Source organism: Megalobrama amblycephala, linkage group LG4 (genome assembly GCF_018812025.1).
Source record: "Megalobrama amblycephala isolate DHTTF-2021 linkage group LG4, ASM1881202v1, whole genome shotgun sequence".
NCBI classification, from domain to species: domain Eukaryota; kingdom Metazoa; phylum Chordata; class Actinopteri; order Cypriniformes; family Xenocyprididae; genus Megalobrama; species Megalobrama amblycephala.
The window spans coordinates 20,508,167-20,535,321 of record NC_063047.1 but is presented as its reverse complement, the minus strand read 5'-3'; the positions used below and the strand labels follow the sequence as shown (position 1 = coordinate 20,535,321).

At 35.2% G+C, this 27,155-nt stretch overlaps 1 protein-coding gene across 1 annotated transcript; it reads right to left on the bottom strand.

Moving 5' to 3' along the window:
• Positions 1-299: 299 nt before the first annotated feature.
• On the bottom strand, positions 300-6,662 carry tmem175 (transmembrane protein 175). Its single transcript, XM_048188191.1, has 10 exons — positions 6,351-6,662; positions 6,148-6,186; positions 5,752-5,849; positions 5,600-5,651; positions 5,481-5,516; positions 5,254-5,337; positions 4,991-5,155; positions 3,965-4,046; positions 3,228-3,363; positions 300-3,014 (listed from the first exon to the last, which is right to left on the bottom strand). The coding sequence occupies exons 1-10, from the start codon at positions 6,549-6,551 to the stop codon at positions 2,345-2,347; spliced, it is 1,563 nt and encodes a 520-aa protein (XP_048044148.1). The 5' UTR covers positions 6,552-6,662; the 3' UTR covers positions 300-2,344.
• Positions 6,663-27,155: the final 20,493 nt, after the last annotated feature.

Here is a 27,155-nt window from a genome sequence, read left to right as displayed (position 1 = left end):
GCCTTAAACATCAGCCAATCGTTTACGCGATGATTGGCCCTCTGGCTTGTCAATCACTGCCATGACGTTCCTTGTGAGAGACGAGCGCGGCTGCGCTCTCCAGTAACTTTCCACACTCCACAGGCGCCGCATGCAATGTTTTTGTCAGGAGACAGGAGTAACAACTGCAGATTATGAGTTACCTGCGGTGAGTCCGACATAATGAATCCACTAACACGACACAGCGAATGCCGGTGGTAAACACTCCTGTTCCAATAGGAGTGTTTACGAGTTTTGGGAGGCGTTCCTTTGAAATGTGTTGTGAAGGAGGGGGTTGTTCTTACGCATGCGCTCATTTCAAAAACTCAGTAACAGTCTTTGGATTCTCAGTCGACGAAAAAATCCTCTCTATCACCTTTAAACCTGAGTTGACAGAGAAAGTTTATACCGAGCGTTGTGCAACAGTTGATCCTGATCTAAACCAGGGGCCTGTACCATGAAGCCGGTGTTGTGCCCAATTTTGACTCCCTGCCAAATTATTACCCCCCTCGTTGAAGTCGCTATACCTGACTGCCTAAAGGTGCGGTCATACTGCACTTTTCGTTCCATTGACTTCCATTCAAACGCATGCGAATGCGTCAGACTGGAAACGCAAGCTCGTGCGAAAAATTTCTCATTTCGCTGCGTTCCAAAGTTCAAGTTTGGTGAACTCTGACCTGCGAATTCGCATCACGTGAAGACGTGCGACCAGTAGAAGATCGATTCGTCACGGCATGACCTCTTGGCTGAATGAAAAGAATTATATTTTTGCAGTAAAGTCGAGTAGGTTCTATATTTTTACATTTTAAATGTATTACTTTAAGTTATGTGTTGAATTCATGTTTATAAAAAGACGCTGTAGACCGTGACGTCATATCACGACCGTTAGCATCCGAAAAAATTTCGCACGTTCAAAGTCTAGTGTGACCGCGGCTTAATCCTAATCCCACCCCTAACCCTAAACCTACCAATACTAGGGGGGTAATAATTTGGCGGGGGTCAGAATTCGGCACAACACTCTTCCTCCAAATTAAAGGTCACTATATAAAAACAAATATTTAGAGATGAAATTGTCTGGCTTTAATGATAATTAAAATTATTATATGCTTTATATAATTATAATATGATCTATATTATTATTAATCCATTACAAACAAGCAATTTTAATTTATTATTAAGCATTTAAATTAATATTAATATACAGGCCTACAGATCAAAGAAGCTGTAGAATCCATAGATTTCTTTTTAAAAATGACTACATGTGACCTTACATGTATGAGTCTCTATTACTATATATTATCAAGCAACCAAAAAGTTTCACTTGCACTGATAGAGCAAGATAATTTATTTTATTTGTCCTCTTTCACAGACAAGTATTTTCTATTAATGTAAATGCATTTAAATTCTTCATTTTCAGCGAAAGAGTTTTGAATCGCGCTGGCTCTCTCGCGAGAAGTGAATCACAGTTTATTTCTGTTGCAAGGCATGTGATTGGCTGTTTGCCACTGATGTCACGCATTCGTGTGCACGCGCTCCACAAACTCAGGATCAAAGCCTGAGTTGACAGAGAAAGTTGATGATCAGCATCATGGTACCAACAAAGCCGGATTGGAGTGGTTTGGTTTTGTCAACTCGAAACTAATCCTATTACCCTGAGTTTGTTCAACTACCATCATGGTACAGGCCCCCGGTTGGATTTATCTGGATTTGTCAACTCCAAACCTACTCTGAAACTCAGAGTTTGTTCAACTAGCTTCATGCAACAGGCCACAGCTCTTTATATGTGATCATATTTACAATCGCAAGAAGCTCAGTACAAAAGTCAAAATAATTAACTAAATAAAAAAAAAATGATAGTAATAAAACTATAGTATTAACTAAAACCAACATAACATATCCTGGTCTTAAAATCTCTGTAGTTCTTTTTGTAGTTCTTACAGTTTGAATTTAGTGAAAACCTCTAGGTAATTCAATTCACATTAACATATGAACATAAAAACAAAGACAATGTTTTAGCATGCTAATAAAAACTGTAGGATGCTTAAAAACCTCTGTGAATTTCTGTAATTAGAAACAAAAAAAAAATCTCTTCCACATCTTACGACATTGAAGACTCATCACGATGAAGACCAATGGCTTATCACACTACATCAATCACTTCCTTTGTCTATTATGCTAAATGACTGGAGAGATCTGACCCATACGGACGCCTTATTCAGCCAAAGCTGTCAGTTGCAGCATTAATTATAAACGATGGCGCTGGAAAGCTAGCCTAACCTTGATCTTAGGTCAAACATCGAGGTGTTTTTTTCTTCTCCATTCACTGCTAAGTCACTACATCAACAATAGGCAACTGTGAGTCCTCCTCCACTACTGGAACATTGTCCAAATCATTTCTTGCAGAACAGAAGAGCCATCTGAGTAGCGCCAGCGCCACACGGACCAGAAGCCTCAGTAAAAGAAAAGCGAACGGTACGCCTATCTCCATCATGTGAAAGATGGACGCGCTGAAGCGGCTCAGGATGCAGGTGAGAAAGAAGGTCCCGAGTGCCACGCAGGGGTAGAGCGAGAGCTTGGCTAGCATAAAGGTGTGCTCTCGACCGCCGTAGCGCACGTATGGGTGCAACGTCTCACGCTCTGTGAAAAGCGCCACCACCCACATCGCTAGCTGGAACAGACCGGCGAAGAAGATTATGACGCAGCTGATCTGCACGGCCTCCAGCTCATTGCGGGAGCCTCTGGGAAACTCGTGCGTGAGCTGGTAGGCGAGCGGCAGGCCACCCACGAAGGCCAGGGAGAACGTGTTGAAGAGGCCCATGAGGCGATTGGCCTTTATCACGTGCAGGAAGAGAGAGTGATGAACGAACCAAAGCAGCCCAACGGTGGCGAAGGAACCGAAGTAAGCCAGGTACTCGGGGCCGTACTGCTGGAGCGCGGTAACAAGGCTGTTGTTAAACTCCTTTTTCACCACAGACGGATCAGGCACGTTGTCTTCACTGTGTAAGAAGACAGTTTATTAAGCTCTCAGATCTACTTTTGACATTAACAAAGCTTATGTTTAAAATCATGTGCCAAAGAGCAGCACAGTGCAACTTCATTTGATGCCGTCACACAACTAGGAGCCTGTCCAATGGAGCAATGACAAGATCAGTACTGCTGACTACATAGTAAAATGTCCTATTTCCTTTGAAGGATAGTAAAATACAAACCAAATGTCTAAGATGAGCAGCGTAGCTACGATTGCGTACACCCCATCGCTGAACGCCTCCACTCGCTCTTTACTCAAAGGTTCATTGAGCTGATAGGTGTAGAAGAGCACTGAATCTGGACTGTCTTCCACCTGACCTGAGTTTATTGAGAGAGGGAAATAATGCAGATTACAGTTACATTACCGTTCAAAAGTTTGGGATCAGAAAGATGTTTTTAAAAGAAATTAATAATTTTATTTAGAATGCATTATATCGACCAAAAGTGACAGCAGAAATTTATAATGTTACAAAGGATTTCTATTGCAAATTTCTGTATATCAAAGAATCCTGAAAAAAGTATATTAAACATAAATATTAAGTAGCACAGCTGTTTTTAAGACTGATGATAATAATAAGAAATGTTTTTGAAATGAGCAGCAAATCAGCATATTAGAATGATTTCTGAAGGATCATGTGACACTGAAAACTAGAGTAATGACGCTGAAAATTCAGCTTTAACATCACAGGCAAGAGTTACATCTTAAAATGTGTAAACATATAAAAAAGGTATTTTAAATTGTAATAATATTTCACAATACTACCGTTTTTACTGTATTTTTCAAATGAATGCAACCTTTACTTCTTTTAAGAAAAAAAAAAAAAAGGCCCCCAAACATTTGAACAGTAGTATGTATGAAAACAATGACAAAACACTTATCCAATATAAGTATAAGAGAGTGAAGTGTTTTTGCTCTCACCACCGATGGCTTTATTCCAGATCCATTTTAAAAACCCAGAGATGTAGGGCAGGAATATGACAATAGCCAAAATGACGTAGGACTACCAAGGGAAAAATATAGAAATAAAAATAATTAAACGGCTTATTTATAAATTGTTATAAGGTAAAAAAAAGAAAAGAAAAGAAGGTAACACATATATATATATATATATATATATATATATATATATATATATATATATATATATATCTTTGATGCAAAGCTGAGCTTCTAGTAGCCATTACTCCAGTCTTCAGTGTCACATGATCCTTCAGAAATCATATTAATATGCTGACTTGATACTCAGTTATTATCAGTGTTGGAAACAGTTGTGCTGCTTAATATTTCTTTGGAACCTGAGATACTTCAGGATTCAATGATGAATAAAAAGTTTATTCAAAATAGAAATATTTTCTAACAATGCAAGTCTTTACTAAAAAACTTTTTTATTAATTTAACATCCTTGCTGAATAAAAGTATTAATTTCTTCCAAAGAAAGAAAGAAAAAAAAAAACTACTGACCCAAAACATTTGAACATTTGAACATTTTCGATTTTAAATAATAAAACTTTAACTTTTTAATTAATCAAAGAATCCTGACAAATCTATCACACGTTATAAAAAAATATATTAAGCAGCATAAATGTTTCCAACATTGATGATAAATCAGCATATTAGAATGATTTCCGAATGATCATGTGACACTGAAGACTGGAGTAATGATGCTGAAAATTCAGCTTTGCATCACAGAAATAAATTACATTTTAAAGTATATTAAAATAGAAACCATTATTCTAAATTGTAATAATATTTTACAATATTAATTTGTTATTGATTAGTTTTTTTTCTGTATTTTTGATCAAATAAATGCAGGCTTGGTGAGCATAAGAGACACATTAATATATATTTATTTATTTATTTATTATAAGTAAAATGTATTTGTTATCTCTAAAGACTTGCTGCCTTAGGTTGTACTAGTATACTGTTTAGGGTAAATTCACGTACCAATTGGAAGAAGATGACTGAAAAAATGCTGGCAAACAGGCACATGATAGGAACCTTCATGATGACTTTGAGGATGTGCTGCTTGTAATAAGCCTGATTCTCAGACATTTGGATCTGGTCATTGAGGAGAAAAGGACGGCTGAATCCATACAAGACAATCAAGCACTATGGACACACACACACACACAAAACATCATGGAGACGGCGTTATCTCAAAGCATCTTAAGCTGGTTATGTTGTTCAGCACATGCAAACATTCTCACCTGAATTAAACCGATCACCATGACACAAGCACAGAAGAGGAGGATGCCAAGAATATAATTAGGGAATGTTGCCATGAGAGAGAACTACGAGAAGATAATGAATACATATTAAAACCAATTGAGAAGTCACTTTATTTCCCTTAAAATCATAGAAGGAGGCAAAACAGAAGTACAACATCGTCTAATTGTGCTGATTGTGTCTTTCAAACATGAGTGGAATGACTCACTGTGTATGGTAGAAAGGTTATAAGCATCATACATGCCTGAAATAGAATAGAAATGAGATGTTGAAAAGTCATCGCACACTTTAAAATGTTTAGGCAATACTTTCTGTTGGTGTTCTCACCAGGTTAAGCAGTGCAAGATTGTCATCAATGCGTACAATGACTTGAAACAACCTGAAGACAAATACTTCAATAAAATCTCTATGCAAATGAATAAAAGGAGCAGTTATATGAAGTAATTACTCGACAGACTGTCACGCTTGAACGCTCTCACCGGATATGTGCAGCCCAAGCAACAGTGACAATCAAAAAAGTCATCAAGTAGACAGCAACCTTGGTGGTGAGCAAAGCCTGAATACTCTGTTTCAGTTCCTGAATACAGAAAGATCATATCAGTTAGAAGATAAACATATTTTTCATTTGTATTTTGCCTTAAAGGAACGGTTCACCCTAAAATGATTTATACGCCCTCATGTTGATCTAAACCCATATGACTTTCTTACCTCTCTGGAGCACAAATGCACAAGACAATATACTTTTTTGATGTTCCACAAAAGAAAGAAAGTCATATAAGTTTCAGATCAACATGAGGGTTTGTGAATGATTACTGCATTTTCATTTTGGTGTTAACTGTCACTTTAAGGATATATATTATAACATGTAGTTTTACCTCATTGTCCTGAAATTTTGTATGTGCAACAGGCAGTATCTGTGAACACAAAAATTCATCATGACACGTTTAGGGAGTTTTCATAAACCAAGGGAAATTTATAGAAAATAACAGCGGTTTGTCATTAACGAGCTGTCACCTATCAGTTTAAGTGTGCATTCGAGACCGCAAATTCAAGTCCCACCCTGTGAGTTTGTCCTCACCATTACAGTGGCGATGATGGAGATGAGCGCATCACTGTAGGCGAGCAGGCGGTGTGAGGACTGCGTGCTGCTGTGTCCGTCCGTCTCCGACGACGAGACGCTCTCCAGAAAGGAATGGAAGTGATTCCTCTGCGCCCGTCTCTTCTCCATCTCCTCGTCGTCGTGGTGCTCGATTATTTCGCTTTCATCATTTTCTGCCATGACCGCGGCGGTGTGTGGTGTCACTGGACGGTGCAGGCATGAAGCCACAGTAGTTCTGTTTGCAAACACCGATGATTCGCTATCAGCTGACCGGAAGTTAGCGATGTCTGTTTCGTGAACGAATCGTTTATTTGAGTCGGATCTTTTAAAATGAATTATTTTAACCGATTCACAAATCCGGACTGAACAATTCGTTGATGTATAGGATTTTTAGACGGTCTGTGTGGTATTTTTCGTAATGATCAGAAAATCGATGTTTTTGAAGTGAACCAGGATTTTACTGACTGGGGGAAATGTAGGTTAGGTTATGTTCGCTTAGGTTACTTTTACAATTAATAGAAATATCAGTTTAATGTAAATATTATGTTTAGTTTCTAAATATATGTATAAAGCATAATATAAATGTATGCTTTTATTAACTAAATAGGGCGTGAAACAAACTGAACTTGAAATTGACGTAAAAGCACTGATCTATTTACGTAAATCAGTGCGTAAAAGCACCACTGAATCGTTTTTGAACCGGTTCTTTGATTCGGATCTTGCATCACTAAAATTAATGGTGAATGAATCAAATAAAGAACTGCTTCCCGGGAAAAGTGTCGACTTCAATCCAGCTCAGTTTCGCACAGATATATACTTTATATTAACCCATAATGTTTTTTAATTCATTACATTTACACGATTAAGTAAAATTCATATAAAGGGAATATTAATAAGTAATGTATAGTAGGCGTGACGCAAAATAGACGCACTCTTCTATGCGCATTTCCTTACATTAAAGGCGGACCGATCTTATTTGTATATCAAAGTACTATTTCTTTTTACAGTTTTCTTCTTTCATTTTCTAACAAAATGGCTTACCACTCAATGTGAATAAGCATGTAAAAATAATGCTACTATCCCAGATAGCAAACTGACATAGAATCAACGTAGAACTCGTGACATCGAAACGATGTTGATCTCCGACGTTGATCCGGCATCAGTTTGCTCATCGGGGTAATGTTGAATCAACGTCAGACACTCCATTCAAATCTAACGGAAAATCGACGCAATTGGTTTGCTTACCGAACGTTGAAACGATGTTGATTTTCGGATGGTTGAAACGACGTTGTAGAATCAATACATATTCAACATAAAATCGATCTAATTGGTTCGCATACCTAACGTCGAAACGATGTTGATTTCAGTTGAGTGAAACGACGTTGTAGATCAACACGAATTCAACATGAAATCGATCTAACTGGTTTGCTTACCCAACGTTGATGTTGATTTCATTTGGGTGAAATAACTCTATACAATTAACACATTTTCTACTTAATTTTCTACTTAATACTAAAAGATAAGCCTGTTTACAAAATAATCACACATCACATTCAGTTAACATTGTTTTAATATTTACAAAATACAGGTACAAATAGCCTACATCGTTAGAGCATACAAATCTTCTATACAAGACTAACATAGAAAAGGCATTTACACTCAAATACACACAAAGAGGTATACAAGTTAATTATTAGCTATTATAAATAGTCTCAAGCTACAAATTAAAAGCAATATTTACTCAAGTATAAAACTGGTCATGTTCTTTTGTACCAAATGTGTTATTTTTATTGGAGCACAAAAGGAGATGTAAGGCAGAACATCAAGAGACTGACAGCCTGAGTCAGAATTCACTATCACTGCTTCTTTTCTAACTGTGACTGAGACTTTACGACTCTCTCCTTTTGTGTTCAACAAAAATAAAGACATATGGGTCACTAGATGATTTATAAAGAAATCTTACCCTTGAAAATGGAGGACAGAAGAATATAGCAGATGAATTGGTTTTCCTTTGCAATTAAAATGTAAGTTCCTTGCTCTTGTAACAGGAATGTAAACTCATCAGGGGCGAAAAGGGTGACAAAGATGTAACCCACAATTTCAATACAATGGACAATAAAATATATATTTTTAATTACTTTTTTAATTTCAAGGTTTATGAATATTTAAATTTATTTCATAATTATTATTGACATTTATATCAAAATTAAAATATTTCATCTTTATCTAAATGTAAACCAGTGTCAATTCATGAAGTACCCCAATGATTTAACGGATTCACTCCTGTAATTGGATAAATGCGAATGTCACTCCTGAAAATTTGCAGTGCAGGTGGTTCTCTATAGCCCCCAGCTGTTAGAATAGCGACTCTATGCACATGCTGTATTATATCTAGCATTATTGTAGTGAAACTGAGCAACTGACAGTGGAAGGAGTAGACAATATTTCAGTGAAGTCATCAAAATGTTTTAGGAGTTGAAAACTTAGTTCCTTTCTCTCTCAAAAACACAACACAACAGTTACAGCTTTTAAATTTCAGAGTGTCTATTGAGTGTATAGTGCAAATAGCGTCCCTTGTTGGCAAATGCTATTTACACTAGCTTTTGGGCCACTCAAGTTTTAAAAAAGAAGCACAGAAGGCAACGTCTTCAGTGACACAGCAGTAGCGAGTAGGGAGTTCTGGCTTTTGATGCAGGTTCAAATCTGCCTTTTGCTAAGCTCACATTTATTTTTTTAAATAAAAATGAAAATAATGTTCTAAAAGCGGAACTAAACTGAACGAGTGTTTAATAATATTAAAAATGTTTATTGGGTAGGGTTAGGAGAAGGTGTAGGGAGGGTTTTATTCTACCAATAAGGCAGCATCCATTTAATCATTTTAATAAATACAATCATTTACACTCTATATTATTGCATCCTGTTAATGTACAAAAATACTGAGGTGCAAATAGTATCTGCCAATATTAAGTAGGCCTATAGATAGCATCTATTTACTCTTATTGCAAAGAATTGATACTTTACATGGTGTAAATAGAATCTATCACTATTTTCACCTAGTGTAAGAAAATGTGCTATTGTCACTTAGTGCAAATAGCCGCTGCCTTTAATTTTTTTCATTGCAGGTGCACTAAACCTATTCTACAAATCACAAATTAAGAAATTCATAAGCTAAATTTTTTTGTAGATCAGTAAAACTTTGGCCAATCATGCACATTTCTTGGTGTATGATTTTGTGAATCACCTACACTGTTTGGCTATTCTCATGTGGTAACATTAAAGAAATATTAAGTGCTAGCTAAAAACAAACAAACAAACAAACAAACAAAAACAGTTTGTAATAAAAAAATCATACATAAAAGAGACTTGTATCCCTTTAATATAGACTAAAATACTGAATGTCAAATAGTAGCATTTATAATAAATATTTAGCTACTGTTCATTTCTCGCCAAAACCATACTTCTACAGTGCATGTAATTTCGGGGTGGTGCAGTGTTGATTACTGATTGATTAATAATGACAAGATCAGATTGTCAGATTGTATATCTTTACATTTTGAATATATTTGTTAAAATTTGAATTCATGTTAATAAAAAAGATACTGCAAAGTGCGACCATATCAGGACTGTTACAGTGTCTGAAGAACACGGCTTAAATGTGAGCATATGAATTTCTTAATTTGTGAAATAGGATTTGTGCACCCCCAATGAAGAATTTGAAAAGGTGTAGCTGTTTTTGTAACTGGAGAAAAAAGTTTGCAACTTTTAAAAATCCTTTCAAATATTTAAATAAAAAAATAAAAAAATAATTTACTGATGTATGACTATTCTTTAAAATTAGAAATCCCACTGTCACAGGTGCTCAGTTTTGCTATAGTAATACCCTCACAGAACATGGTAGTAATCAGCCATCCATTTAAAAGCAGAGGTCTTTGTGGTGTACTGTTGGTACATCTGTCCAGGCCAACATCTGATGTCCTGATGCCTTCAACTGGGGATCCCTGAGAACCTGCAATAGAAATAGTACAGATCAAAATCATACATCATACATACCCATTACAAAGTATCTCATCTGGTAACACAAATTATCATTCCAGGTTTAGTTTTAGTGGGCATGATAATGCCCAAAATAAATTATTTCAACTCGCCCCTCTGAATATTCCTCTAACGTGGCATTTTGTGAGAAGACCAATGACCTTGTCACGTCTTCTTTTACATTGTAATTTTCATATAAGAGATATAATTAATGCAAAATATGAAACATCCATGCATTTACAAACCTCATTTGGATAAATACAATGGTGGAAAACTTGAATCAGTGTTACACAGGAAAGCCTGTCAGTGCTGTAAAGTAAAAGGAAAGACACGAATAACACTGTAAAACTGTGTTTTCATAGTGGGTCCTTTTATAATAAAGTCATTATGTTTTTAAAAGATCTTGTTAATTTTGTTTAATAATATGAACAATATTAATAGTAGTAATAGTAGTAGTATATATAAATGCTAGAAAAATTTCACCATGAGCTGTCTGCATGTAAATGAACATAATGGGAACAGAAAGTAAAAAACAGCTCCATCTGAAACTTTTCAATCAAATCAAAGGAGTACAAGCTCCTGTTCTAAAATTATAGTACACAAGACACACAAATGAGAGGTACAGTCTCTCCCTAATCTTACAAAATAACAACCATCCTGACAAACACATGTTGTATGAAGACTAGAGTTGGAATAAAACACCCCTCCTAATCCTCACATATCATATAAAGTATTTCCCCTCCTCAAGTCCATATTGTCCTTTCATCTTCAGGAAGCCATCTTTCAGCCTCCATGCAGTGGTTGGGTAGAGCTACATTAGGTTAGGACAGCCTTAAGAAGTTATTTCATGTGACTCATAGAAATTATGTCAGTTATGTCATATGGGTAGGGATAGGTATCGTTATAGTTCTAACGGTATTGCTACTGTTAATTATTGATCGGGTACTTCAACGGTATTCTTATCGGTTCTTTTTATTATATACAAATTAAGAACATAATTAACATTGCTTTATAAATGAAATCAACTGAAGATAAAAGACATTAAATCTCTCAAGATCTCAGCAGAGGAGGATTAAACAACTCTAAACAACAACTAACACCGTGTCTACACCAGACATGACTTTTTTTGTGTCGCGCCTCAACAGCTAAAAGCTGACCGACTGTTGCAAAGTACTTGGTCTACGTCAAAAATAGAATGGGAAACCAGCTTACTGTCAGGAATTTGTTGTGTTGCGTCACTCCTCATCCAGTGTAGACAAAATTACAGATTATAACAGGTTCTATTATTAAACATGCTGAGAAGATGTTACTGTTTATGTGATCACAGATATCCCGTGCATCACAGCACATATGAGCTTTGAAGCAGTCTGTCTCAATCGAGATGTGTTAAGGTGATGATACACGGGGCAACTTTTGAGCAACGTTGCTTGGGCACTTTCCCACTGAGAATGAGCAACAAATATATATCTGGATACGTTAGATCGGTCGTGGGCAATTTTTTGAGATCCTCCAATCAGAATGTTAGCAGCCGATCACGTGACCGGTTCGGAGATTTCAGAAAAAATTCAAACAAGATGGCGGCCTCTCAGCGGCAGTGGAGCGGAGAAAAGGAGTGTGAACTTTTATCTTTTTACGCTATTAAGTTGTCATGCGTCAACCCAAAACAGGGAATTTACCTCATATATTGCTTAAAATACCAACAACTGTCCGAAAGTAACGTAATGCTGTAATGAAGCCATTGAATGATTTCAGTTAAATACTAAAAAGACGCGTCTGTTTAACGGCTGTAGTAGCATAGGCTGCAGGGCGTTTGACATTTGAATAGCTTTTGATGCGATCGACGCGGGTTCGAATCCGCCTTTTGCCGAACTCGCTCTTCTCCCTTTTCCTGTCACAAATCAGATCGGAAAGGCATTTATTTTTAATAAAAATGAAGAAAATATTTGAAAAGTTGAAATAAAGTGCCTAACAAGTGTTTATAATAAAGTATTTATTGAGTTGGCAATAGATTTGCTCCTCTCTGATTAGTTGCTGCCAACTGTCTGTTGCCCTGTGTCTCATCAGGTTGCCCGTTGACAGCAACATTGCTCAAAAAGTTGCCCCGTGTATCATTTATAGGCTGCCCACAATATGCGCGGCAATATCCATCGGCAACTGTAACAGATTTTAGATTTTTGAATTTCATCTTGGGATTTCAAACAGAAACAAGATTTTTCTTACCCCCCCCCCAGAAAACAAGAAATATTTTATGTAATTTTAATTATCTAGAAAAAGCATTTTGATTTAACAATTTCTAGATATTTGGAATATAAACAATACGAAAATATTAAATAAGAAAATCATTTTTTGTAGTGCAGGACATTTTTAAATATATCTCCGATTGTGTTTGTCTAAAAGAAGAAAGTCATATACATCTAGGATGGCTTGAGGGTGAGTAAATCATGAGATAATTTTCATTTTTGGGTGAACTAACCCTTTAAGGCAGGGGTCTCAAACTCAAATTGGCGGAGGGCCGTTTCTGTGATTGACACCTCATAGGAGGGCCATATTAACATTCAAGTGCAAGAAAGCGCAACATTTCAGAAAATTACTTTCCTTTGCAATATTTCTCATTTACTTCCAATTTCATTAGGCCTACTAACATATTATACTATAAATATTTTATTTACCATACTAAATGTAAACAGCAGTGTCTCTCTCATTGTTACAGAGTGTAATATAATTATATAATACTATTACTAATATAATACTACTAATATAATACTATTAATTGCAATAGTCTGGTGCAACTTCTCACATCCAACAAGGTGCATGGAATAAAAAAAAAAAAAATAGTAATTTAGGAACAAAACCAGCAACACTTGTGGCGTGGAGGGGTCAGAAATAAACAAAAAAACTGGAGCTATATATATATCAACTTTATTTTGCCAAAAAATAAAAATCTCTCATTGTTACATACTTTATTAGTTTTTAACATTTAGTGGAAGTATTTTCACTTACTTTATGTTAGCTTAAATAACATTAAAATCTTGCACTGAACAACACTGTACTGAACAAATACAATCCCTGAATGCATTTGTACACTCCTCTGTTTCTTGACAGACACCTGGCAGAGCTTGTGCTCACACAGCTGAGACACATTTGCCCAAGATGCCGTTTGAGCATCGGTAACGTTTAATGGTTGCATCGGACGCGTTTCGGTGGTTTAAATCGACGCTCGTGACTTAAAGTCGAGTGCTTTTACTGTAATTTAGGCAAGCGCGCTCATAATAGAAGCGACGCGGTTGAGAGCGCGGTTCATGGTTGCATAGCAACGACAGATGCCACTGGAGCGAAAGCGCATTGGAAAGAAGAATGCGGCGCGGCCGCTTAATGTGACGCGATATGTGAATGCCCCTAGAACGGCGACTTTTTCTTTGCATATCAGAGAGGTACTAGATAATAATAATAATAATAATAATAATAATAATAATAATTTAGCGGGCCGGATTATGTTTTATTTTTGAGATCAGTTGCGGGCCGTAAATGGCCTGCGGGCCGGCAGTTTGAGACCACTGCTTTAAGGTCTTTTTTTTATCCTTGGTTGATTTCATCTAAGGCTGTGGCTGGAAGTTTTTCACTTTTTCTGATGTTGTTTCTTTCCTTCAGTAATTCTGCTCGTTAACAGCAGGACTGGTTTACGTCACGTGACAAGCATTGATAACGACACAAGAGTGGGTAACTTCTGTCCACCTCGTCTATAGGCAAGTATTGATTCTGGAATAAAAATGTTTTTGTTTTTTTAAATCATAAACAAATTGCGATAGGTGAATCGATTTTTTTCCCCCCAGCCCTAACATCTATATAGCAATAATGAATAGTGCGTGTAATTTCTCCAGTACCGACGGCAGAACCAATATTGTTCAAGCTTATCGATACTCTGGTCTTTCAGAATTTAGCCCCGGGGCCTGTTTAATACCATGTTTCGGTACCCATCCCTACATATGGGTGAGTTCATAAGGATGAAAGCTTGAGTCAGTCTCTTGATTTGTGACTGTGCAGCTATTGTGAAACTCACCATCTTCATGTATCAAGTGTGAATGGCATCTTGTCCTGAAGAATCACAGCTCCAAACGCTAGAGATTACATCTCATCTGGTAACAAGAGCATAGTACAGCCATAACTGTAAGAACTGTAATGATATCTTTACCCCCTAATATTGCATTGATGATATAAATTCAAACACATTAGAGGCTAAGAGTATGAGCAATGAGTAAGCTGCCCAGATTTCTGTCGAAAATAACTTACTTGCCTAAAGTTGTCGACCCCCTGGACCACAATCAGCATTTATAAGTAAAAATATTTAAGAATATATCATTAAAAAATGCATGCACGTATACAAATAAATAAATACCTTTGAGTGGAACAGTATGGCGTCTGTCACTGGCAAACATAACTACAAATAGAGAGAAATAAAATAAAATAGATTAATGACCATGATATCCTGTTATCATAATAGTTAAATAAATGATTATAACTACAAGCATTATAACATTATACTTGTCACGTATGTTACCTCTTTTAGCTGATTATTTAGCCTACAGGCCTTTCAAGAACAACCTCACTGAAACAACCTGGGGTTAATGATTTTAAAATGTGAGACTTCTTTCAAAGACATGTAAAAATCTTACAGACCCACAACTTTTCAACAGTAGTGTAGTGAATGATTGAGGTTTTGCTTACAATAGTCATCTGGTTCATGGCCTTTGACAGGAGGTCGCTCAGCTCTGCTGGGGTGCAGGAGGCCATCCTCATGGAAGGATCTAGGAACATAACATGCAATTTGTCACAGAGCCAACCACAATTATTACAGGTTTATTACAAGGAACCAAGCTAGAGCAGAGGTGGAAAGAATAAAATACATAATATTAAAAAATAATTTCTTAAGTTAACAGAATTTATATTTTTAGTATTAGAATTCACTATTGTACATACAGTGTCACTTACGTTTGGATGTCAAAGCCTTCTTAACTAATGCATTAAAAATAATTTTACAAAAGAAAACTGCAGATGCATGGTGATATAGGTAAAATATATTGTGAAATAAATGCATATTAAATTATTTAATGAGCTTTCTCAGTTCACCTGTGTTTCCTCCAGAAATGCTGCAAACTTTGGAATTTACCCTTTGTTGGAGGGGGTTTTCTGTCCTCCCTGAAATTACAGAACATTTTTTATCAATATTTGTTTACCATTAGAGATCAAACCGTGTTTGAAATAGTTTCAGCTAATATTCGCGCTCATGTAAGTGACGTCACCGATTAACGGTACAGCCAGCGCATACTTTTAGGTTAAATAAATAAGTTTACCATCATTCATTGATAATATGCCAGCAAAACGTTAACAAAGCTATCAAAACATCTCATCTACACATAAAGATGAGATTAAAAGCCCAAACTTTCATTAAACAAGGGCTCAAAATATAGAGTTAGCCAACCGCTTCTGAAAACGGTTGAGATGCTAACGGACTTTTTCAAAGACACTAAATCATTTCTTTTAAGTAAATATTTAACAGAAGTGTGTCAGTTACACTTAAGAAAAGTGTCAGGAACAGTTTTATATATTATGTGTGTGATTTTGTGGACTAAACTTACCTAAAATCAGTGAAAACAACAGCGAGACGGAGGCTTGCTGCTTGACGTTTCCCCGTTTCCATGGCAACTCAGATCCGCTACAGCATTTGAAAGCGATTCGAACGTTCAACGCGCACGCGCATTAAAACACGTCACAGTCATGCAGCATTTACAAACATAAACATATAGAATTATAACATTACATACAATTATTAAATCATGAATTTAAAATGCATTTTGTAGTTCTATCGACCCATTGTGCAAAATGAGAAAGTGAAACTTTAAAAGAACTTCTTTATATTTTTGGAAAACGTGCTTGGAGTATTTTTATACTAACACTTTACTTTTGTATATATATATATATATATATATATATATATATATATATATATATATATATATATATATATATAAAGCCAGTTTTTTGTGCTTTTCAGATTCTCTTTAACTGTAAAAAAATAAATAAAATAAATGTACAATATATTAGATTTATTCATGTCCACTACAATGGGCACCAGGACGGAAGCAACAACAACAACAAAAAACATATTTTAACCATACAGTATTATGAGCTAGAGTTCAAACACAGTATGTGAACTAGCGTTGAAGATTTTGAACTTAACACATACTGAAACAATGAGCAATGGCAATCAGAATGAAAAAATGTAAGATAGGATGGAGTCTCAAAAAACATTTTGATTCTTTTTGTTGGTCGAGTGGGTGAATTGAAGTATATGTACTTGCTGATTTATGGGAGTAAATTAATGGCAAATGTTTTTGAAATAAAAAGCTTGTTGAATTGCTCTAACTGAAAAAAAATATGCATTACATTAGCTGTACTTGCATTTAGATGCACTGTATTTTTAAGGCTTGCATTTTTATGGGATGAAATTCAACACAGTCGTATATTTAAGCTGTGAATATTTCAATTAAAAATATTTCACACACATTTTCATTATTAAAAATTAAATAATTCATATTCAGATTTCAAATTTCACTTCCAAGATATTTATTCTGTTTAAAAATACAACCTATAAAATTCGACTAGCAATTTTCAGTCCATTTTATTTCACTTTACAAATTCGCTTCCACAAATTCAGTGGCTCAAATTCGGCAGAAAATTCAACATTTCACATCCGGGAACTGCAGGAAGAGCAGTAGAGTGCCGATGCATCATCTCTATCTGCTGTTAGTCTTCTTCACCAGCAGGTGCCGCTAGCGGCTGTTTAGGAAGACCAAAGCAACGCTAGTAAGTCATTCATTCATAAAAACGGATTTACAGAATTAGAGCAAGCGGTAAGTGAATGTGTGATGATTATCAGGGCCAGTATAAATGCAGAAAAGCTGATAAAGACACAAAAGCTGCATTTATGTTTAATTCAGTGTCTTTACGCTTACTTTCCCTGTGTAGCTACAGCTTTCTCTACAGTGAACAAGATAACGTTATTGCCCGATGCTGGTGTATAGATCAAACGTTAAATCTGAGATAGACATATATTTCTCTCTGTTGTTTAGTTTCCTTAACTTTGTATCGCAGCGCTGTGTTGTAATACTAGGGCTTCCCTCATCCGTCATAGCTGCTATCAGGACATATAAACTCTTAACACAGCTTAATGGACTCGTACAGTGATATAAAAGACCAAACTCGCACCTCATTTGTGATGTAGGTTAGACTATATAGGCTTCAAGAAAGCAGATACTGGCATAAAGTTGATTTGACGCTGAACGTTTGATTATGATATTCGCAAATTTAGGGACCGTCTCTAAAGTTACGACATTCTGTATTCACGTTTCTACCTTCTACCAAACTCTTGTAGACACACATGCACATATACATATTCAAACACACCTCACTCAAAGTACATGCATATATACTATTTCTTTTTTTTTTATTTATTTATTTTTTTTTTTTTATACACGTTCATCACACAATTTTTTTACTTTGTTCATTTTTTATTTTACCTGATCATAGATTATCCTGCTTATACAAATTTTAAATAAAATTTTGAAATAAAATTAACTAAGTAGAACTAATTGTGTGATGAATGTGTAAAAAAAAGAAAAAGTATATGTGCATGTACTTTGAGTTGAGTGTGTTTGAATATATGTGTGTGTGTGTGTGTGTGTGTGTGTGTGTGTGTGTGTGTGTGTGTGTGTGTGTGAGTGAGAGAGAGAGAGAGAGAGAGAGAGAGAGAGAGAGAGAGAGAGAGAGAGAAGGGTGCATCACTCTTCGACCTGGCACCTATAGATGAACACTTCACAGGTAGTTTTGGTGATTGTAAATCATTCTCATCAAATGCTATTGAGCTTTAAATTATGGCATTTTTTTGTATGATCCAATACAGTAGTGAAATACATAGCAATCTTTACATATTACTTGACAGTTTATTTGGAAACACTTTACAGTAAGGTTCATAATGTATTAACTAATGTGAACTATCCATGAGCAACACATTTGTTGTTGTATTTGTTAATCTTTGTTAACGTTAATAAAAATACAGCAGTTCATTGTTCATGTTACTTCACTGTGCATTAACTAAAGTTGACAAATACAACTCTTGATTTTAATAATGTATTAGTAAATGCTGGAATTAACATTAACAAAGATTAGTAAGTGCTGTAGAAGTGCAGTTCATTGTTCGTTCATATCAACTATTTAATATAAAGTGTTACCTTTTATTTTAATAAACATCAAAAATCTAAAAGGTTTGCATTATACCTGACACCTAGATGAACAATTTACAGTTGGTTTTGTGACTAAGTCATTTTCTTTAAATGCTATTGAAGGTAGAAACGTGAATACAGAATGTTGTAACTTTAGAGACAGTCCCTAAATTTGCGAATATCATAATCAAACATTCAGCGTCAAATCAACTTAATGCCAGTATCTGCTTTCTTGGAGCCTATATAGTCTAACCTACATCACAAATGAGGTGCGAGTTTGGTCTTTTATATCACTGTACGAGTCCATTAAGCTGTGTTAAGAGTTTATATGTCCTGATGGCAGCTATGACGGATGAGGGAAGCATAGGCGCCGATCCCGTGGGTGCTCGGGGGCTGGAGCACCCACGGAAATGGTCGAGCACCCACGGAAATATACGAGATATTCTCCATTGATTTTAACCAATAGAAAATCAATTGGAGCTTTCAGACACTATCCAAACCCTTTTTTATAGTTTAATAAGACCGTTTATATGGGAATATTTTAATGGCAAACGTCGAGAGCGCATCCAAGTGATGCGCGAGCACAAATGGCTCTTCTCTCGATCAGATACATGAGCGCGCTCAAACACTCCTTGCATCAGATATCAGCGAGAGCATGACTCGTGACAACGCTCGTGAAAAGAATGTGCTTTTTGGGTCGAAATTGTCATATTGCTGCACAGATATAATGCAAATAAAACATCAAGTTGACGTTGATTTGAGTTAAATAAGAAGCGAACTAGCGCTGAAACGTGTTGTTTTTGAAATCATGCGTGGCTCGCTCGTGTAAGTTAGTCTTCTGACATACGCGTCAATCTATCGCTTGACTCTTCTTTCCAGGGAAATCATTAACAAAATGCACACAGACATGTCCCTGCTCTTGATATACAAACATTAATTAACTTCTTTGAACTTTATGAGAGAAAAAAAAAACGATATGAGGGTAGATTCGAACCACTGATAATTAGAGCACGGCTGGACCTCTGACTCTATTAACAACATTTCTACCACTACACTATTAGGGAACACGAAAAGTAAGTGCGGATTTATCTGTAATATAATATGAATGTAATGGGGGGGAGGGCACTGGGCACCCACCGGCAGAAACATAAATCGGCGCCTATAGGGAGGGAAGCCTTAGTATTACAACACAGCGCTGCGATATAAAGTTAAGGAAACTAAACAACAGAGAGAAATATATGTCTATCTCAGATTTAACGTTTGATCTATACACCAGCATCGGGCAATAACGTTATCTTGTTCACTGGAGAGAAAGCTGTAGCTACACTGGGAAAGTAAGCGTAAATACACTGAATTAAACATAAATGCAGCTTTTGTGTCTTTATCAGCTTTTCTGCATTTATACTGGCCCTGATAATCATCACACATTCACTTACCGCTTGCTCTAATTCTTTTTTTTTTTTTTTTTTTTTAATTCAAGAATCATACAAATATACAAACACCTTCAGGAGAACATTGGAATTAGGAAATAAAAGACATTTGTATGTAGAGACAAATATCTAAAGGAAGTGTTAAGAATCATTTACATACATATGAAGAGGACACATAACAGAAAAGGACAAAAAAAAAAAAAAAAAAAAAAGGAGAAATAAGGGGATAAATACCATACATTTATGGGGAAACAATACTAAAATAAATAATTAAAGGGGAAAAAATAAATAAATAAATAAAAACAGAGAAAGCTGATTAAACTTGACCATCAGAGCCATCACAAAAGAATTGTTCATATAGCTTTAGGAATCGATCACATTTTGCATTACTAGTTAACCTAAAAGATTTAAGCAGCGAGTCTACCTCAATCAAAAAAAGTGAGAAAGTAGGAAGTGAACTCATAAATTTCTGTTTATGGATGAAAAATTTGCCAAGCAAAATAAAAAAATTGAAAATATATTCTTTAGATTTGTTAGAATCAGTGTAATAACAAATAATATCTTTCAAATTAAAAAACTGTGTGTTAATGGGGGTATTATTTAAATGTGAGTATAAGTTAGACCAAAACTTTTGAACCAATTCACATGAATAGAATAAATGTATTAATGTTTCGTCTTCATGACCACAAAATGAGCAAGTACTAGGAATATCAACATATTTGGATATCGTTGAATTAACCGGGTATATCTTATGCAGTATTTTAAAGTGGACTTCTTTAGTCTTATTAGGAATGAAAAATTTATAGGCTAACAACCATGCTTTTCTCCAGTTGATATTATCAATTAGGGCAGCCCAATGAGATCTGCCTCTAGGGCGAATTTGGTCTCTTTTCTGAAAAATTTGTCGGATGTGTTTATTATTACATTTCTTGTCATAAATGCTAATGCCATCCAATAACAAAGCCGACTCCTTTGTATCTTTCTGGTTGTACAATATGTGGCTCTTAACCAGTTGCATTAGACCTGTGGGAATAGCTTTAATCACGGTATTATATTCTTTAAAAGGAATAGGGAAGTCATGGACAGTCATAAAACATTCATAGGACAAGATATTACCGGAATTGTCAAATAAAGAAAAGATATAAGTTAAACCTCTATTAAACCAATTGGGGAAAAAAAGAGATTTGTTTCTAACAGTTATATTCATATTATTCCAAAGAAAAGTTTTGTGTGGTGAAAAATTGTGGATGTAACACAATTTCCATGCAAGAAGAGCCTGCTGATGGAAATTAGATAGTTTAACCGGGAGTTTATTATACATATAATTACATTTTAAGATAAAAGGTAGGCCTCCAATTTTGTTAAATATATAATTAGGAATAAAAAACCATAAAGAATTTGGATTTATCAGACATCTTTTAAGCCAGTTTATTTTAAACACATTAATAATGTTATGAAAATTTAGTACTTCTAGTCCCCCATCACTTCTACAATTGGAAATTACTGCTTTTTTAAGTTTATGAGACTTGTTTTTCCATATAAAGTCAAGGAAAATTTTATTAACACCTTTAGCAGTAACATCAGTCACATATAAAGAGAGTGAAGGATACACGAAGCGAGAAAGACCTTCTGCTTTAGAGAGAAGAACCCTACCATAAAGAGATAAATCTCTTTGTAACCAAAGATTAAAGATATTTTGGGTTTTCTTAATCCGACTAGAAAAATTGAGTTGCTGTCTGGCTACTAAATTTTTAGTTAGATAAATACCTAAATACTTTATTGTGTCTTTGACTGGAATACCATTAATTAACGTGTCGCCGCAATCATGCAGGGACATTATTTCACATTTGGACATATTTAACTTTAACCCAGAAGCATACGAGAACTTTTTAACTATCTGAATGGCATTAGAGATTTGATTTTTATCCTTTAAAAAAAGAGTGGTGTCATCAGCCAGCTGTGAAATTTTGATTTCCCTATCAAAGATGGAGATACCTTTTAAGTTCTGATTGTGCATAATACTCAATGATAATAGCTCAGTAACCAAAATAAATAGAAAGGGTGAAATCGGGCAACCCTGTCTGACACCACGCATTATAGCAAATCTTTGGGAGGTGTGCATATTGACTATGATGGAACTACTTATTCCTTTATAAAACATTTCAATTATGTTAACAAAAGAGTCCCCAAAACCAAACAGTTTGAGAGATTGCAGGAGAAATCCATGTTCAATGGTGTCGAAAGCCTTATAAAAATCTAAGAAAAGAATAATGGCTTTAGAGTGCACAAAATCAGCATAATCCAATAAATCTAAAACAAGTCTTATATTATTACTAATATGCCTACCTTTGACAAAACCTGACTGCGTTTCCGCAATAATTTGATTAAGCTTAAGTTTCAATCTATTAGCATATGCCAAGGCTAAGATCTTATAATCAACTGTTAAGAGTGTAATTGGTCGCCAATTATCAATTAAGAGAGAATCTTTTTCAGGTTTTGGAATAAGAGAAATTATACCTTGTTTCATTGATGTAGACATTTCCTTCTGAGCAACACATTCTTCGTACATACAAAGCAGAGGGGATTTTATTAAGTCCCAAAAATGGACGTAAAATTCGACAGAAAAACCGTCAACACCGGGGGATTTCCCCTTCTTCATAGAGAAGAGAGCTGATCTAATTTCCCCAATTGTTAAAGTAGACTCACAAAGGTCTTTAAAGTCATTGTCAATGGTAGGAATATGGTTTTTAATTGTTTCGACAAAAGTCTCACAGTTATCCATATTAAATTCAGAAGTGTAAAGTTTTTCATAAAAGCTTGTGATAAAATTAGAAATTAGATTAGGATCAGTACACTTCACACCATTAATATTTAGAGCTGTCAATGAATTTCTCCTGCAATTCCTCTTCTCTAACGCAAAAAAATAACTGGAATTAGTCTCTCCTTCCTCTAGCCATTTGGCTTTTGACCTAATAAAGACCCCTCTAGCCAAATCCAAGTACGCTTCATTAATTTGTAAACTTAATTTTCTCAAAAGCAGTTCTTCCTCCTGAGTTAAGGCTTTTTGCAGTAAAGCATTTATTTTATTTAGGAGTTCATGTATTTTTTTATTTTTAGAGGCTTTTAAATCTTTACTTCTTCTAATGGCGATCTGCCTTGCCTTATATTTAAAAAATTCCCATTTCGCTTTATAACCATCACTAAATTTTTTAGAAAATATATCCGAAAACAAGTTCTTAATACCATCATTGAAAGAAGCATCTTTTAATAGAGAATTATTAAATTTCCAATAACCGCGTAACTTTGGGGTTTTATCAGTATTACTACACAATTTTAGGCTTATTTGTTTATGATCTGAGAGGGGCGCAAAGGAGTGAGAAACATCTATAACAAATTGAAGAGCTGAGGAAGAGATCAAGAAGAGGTCAATTCTCGATTGGAAAGACATATTACTATTAGACCAAGTAAATTCCTGCATCTCAGGGTGAAAAAAACGCCATGTATCTGTAAGAGAAAATTCTGCGCATAATGATAAAATGTTAGTATTCAAATGCAAGCTATCGTTGCTTCTGGGAGGAAATCTGTCAAAGGTATCATCCACACACTCATTAAAATCTCCACCCAGAATCACATAAGAGTCTGGGTACTTAGTAAGTACTTCTTTCAATTTAGAAGTTATCTGAGAAAAGAGAGACTTGTTGGCGGATCGGGAATTACATCCGTAAATATTACAAATAGTAAAGACTGAGTTATCCTGCTGAAGCGATAAAATAACCCATCTGCCTTCATCAGAAGACTCCACTCCTAGTATTTGCCCTTTAAACTTGTGCAATAAAATCAAGACTCCGGCAGAATGACTAGAGCCATGGCTACAGTAAATTGTATTTCCCCATTGACTTTTCCAAAATTTTACATCCATTTCACACGAGTGTGTTTCCTGAAGAAGAATTATATCCGACTCACTGCTTTTACAAAATAAAAAAACAGCTTTCCTCTTTACTGCGTCACGTAAACCCCTTACATTTAGGGTTATAACAGAAAAAGAATTAAACTTAAAATCCATTAAACACAAAAAACAATTCTATACCTCTTATATCTGAACAAACACTAACAAACTAATTTTTGAAATAGGAACAATATATAACCAAAGATAATTCACAAACATTCAATTTAAGAAAATTCACTTCACCGCCTTGCTTGTCATAAGCGATTTAGGTAACCAAAAAGGAAGAGAAGTGCCATTATATAGCCAACCGTGTACATTACAACATTAGCGGCTCAACGAAAGGAGGAACAGAAAGAATCTCACAAAATTCGTTGCCTAGGGGAATAATAGGAGCGAACAGTAAAAGTCAATTAGATAAACGCCAAGTGTAGGTGAATCAAATAAATGTAAAACAAAGAAATACCTTGTATATTCCCTTAAAAAAGCATAGGCCTACCACAGAAACTGACTATTTTACATCAGAGTAGTTGAATCTTTTCCCGTCGATTAAGGCAAACGAGCCGCGAAAGGAGGCTTTCTTTCCCTCATCTCTGGCTTTCTTAACAATGGGCCAAAGTTTTTCTCTGGCAGCCCTATCTTCTGGTGAAAGGGCTTCGGTGAGTCGCAACTTGTTTTCGAGGAGAAATTTGCAGCCTCTGGCAGCTTGCCAAACGATGTCACGAAAACGACGCAGAGCAAAAAGTATGATAATGGATCTGTGGGAACCATCCTTTCTTCTCTGGCCAAGGCGATGTGCAATGTCAACTGCATCTTCAAGGCTGTCGCTGATACCGGGAACTACGTTGCTAAGGACCTCAATTGCAATTTTCCGGACATCCTCGCCATCCTTCTCTCTCACACCATGTAGCTTTAATGTCCATCTCCAAGTGTAGCGCTTACATTCATCCACCTCTTCCTTCAGGGTTTTAGTCACCTTTTGTAGCACCTGAATCTCCGTTGCCACAACTCTTAGAGACTCCTTGTGCGATGCTACCTCGGTAACAAGTTGAGTAACAGTTGACGACAAAGTCTCAATCTGCTTAGCTGTAGAACCAGTCGTTGCATCAATTGCAGAAATTTTCTGAAACATCTTGTCGTATTTGCCAGAAAGCTCGCGAATGGCTTCCAAAATTTCCGCAGAAGAGTCGCTACTTTCCATATGTTCCCGTTTTGTTTTCTTTGATAGGGGTTTTAAGGGAGTTTCAGGCAGGGGAGTAGCAATGAGACCACTCAGATCTGGGCGTGAATCGAACCAGTTATGTTCCTCAATATTTTCTGAAATCAATTCCACGGAGGAAACGATGTTGTCGTTTCCATCAGCATTTTGAACAGGCTCCATAGTAGACATAGGCGCATGTGCTGTCACGTTGGAAGTTTGTCTATTTTTCTTTCTACCCATAGATAAATTGGCACAAGGAGGGTAATGTGAAGAGCGCAATCACTTACACGTTCATAAACAACAATGTCTGTATTATAATGGCTATATAATCGTCCTATTTCAAAATTTCCTGACGAGACGTTAAGAACGCGTCAACCTATCACAGCGCCATCTTGGCCCCCCGCTTGCTCTAATTCTGTAAATCCGTTTTTATGAATGAATGATGACTTACTAGCGTTGCTTTGGTCTTCCTAAACAGCCGCTAGCGGCACCTGCTGGTGAAGAAGACTAACAGCAGATAGAGATGATGCATCGGCACTCTACTGCTCTTCCTGCAGTTCCCGGATGTGAAATGTTGAATTTTCTGCCGAATTTGAGCCACTGAATTTGTGGAAGCGAATTTGTAAAGCGAAATAAAATGGACTGAGAATTGCTAGTCGAATTTTATAGGTTGTATTTTTAAACAGAATGAATATTTTGGAAGTGAAATCTAAAAGGTGAATATGAATTATTGAATTTTTAATAATGAAAATGTGTGTGAAATATTTTTAACTGAAATATTCACAGCCTAAATATACGACCATGTTGAATTTCAGCCCATAAAAATGCAAGCCTTAAAAATACAGTGCATCTAAATGCAAGTACAGCTAATGTAATGCATATTTTTTTCAAATAGTGCAATTCAACAAGCTTTTTATTTCAAAAACATTTGGCATTATTTTACTTCCATACTGGTTTTGATAAATATGTGTTTGTGTGATTGATTGCATATAGCATCCAGGCATCTGTGTGTGTGTGTGTGTGTGTGTGTGTGTGTGTGTGTGTGTGTGTGTGTGTGTGTGTGTGTGTTGCTTTGTGTACACTCATAGTCATTTCACATTCGTTGTTTCACAATATTGTCTCTTGTTAAAAACTATACATAACATGATTCATGAATAGGCTATATTTTTAAAATATACTTTTACATATGTACACAGGCCTATTTATGCATGTAACATGAAGATCAATTTTTAAGCTTTATGTTCTATGCATTTTTACATTTTTAAAATATAAACAGTATACACACACACACATATATACACACACACACATATATACATATATATATATATATATATATATATATATATATATATATATATATATATATATATATACACATATATATATATATATATATATATATATATATATATATATATATATATATATATATATACACATATACATATATACATATATATATATATATATATATACATATATACATATATATATATATATATATATATATATATATATACACATATACATATATACATATATATATATATATATATATATATATATATATATATATATATATATATATATAGCTCTGGAAAAAATTAAGAGACCACTTAATATTGATTTCTGAACTTGGAGTGGTCTCTTAATTTTTTCCAGAGCTGTATATATATATATATATATATATATATATATATATATATATATATATATATATATATATATATATATATATATTTAGACTTCAGATGCAAAAGCCTCTAAGTGCCATCTGAAATTTTCTTCTAAAATGAGCATTTTTATCAAGCTTATATGTTTATGTTCAGTTATTTCACTTTAATGGCAATGAAAAGGACCTATTAATTGCCATTCAAGTGAAATTACTGAACCTACGAG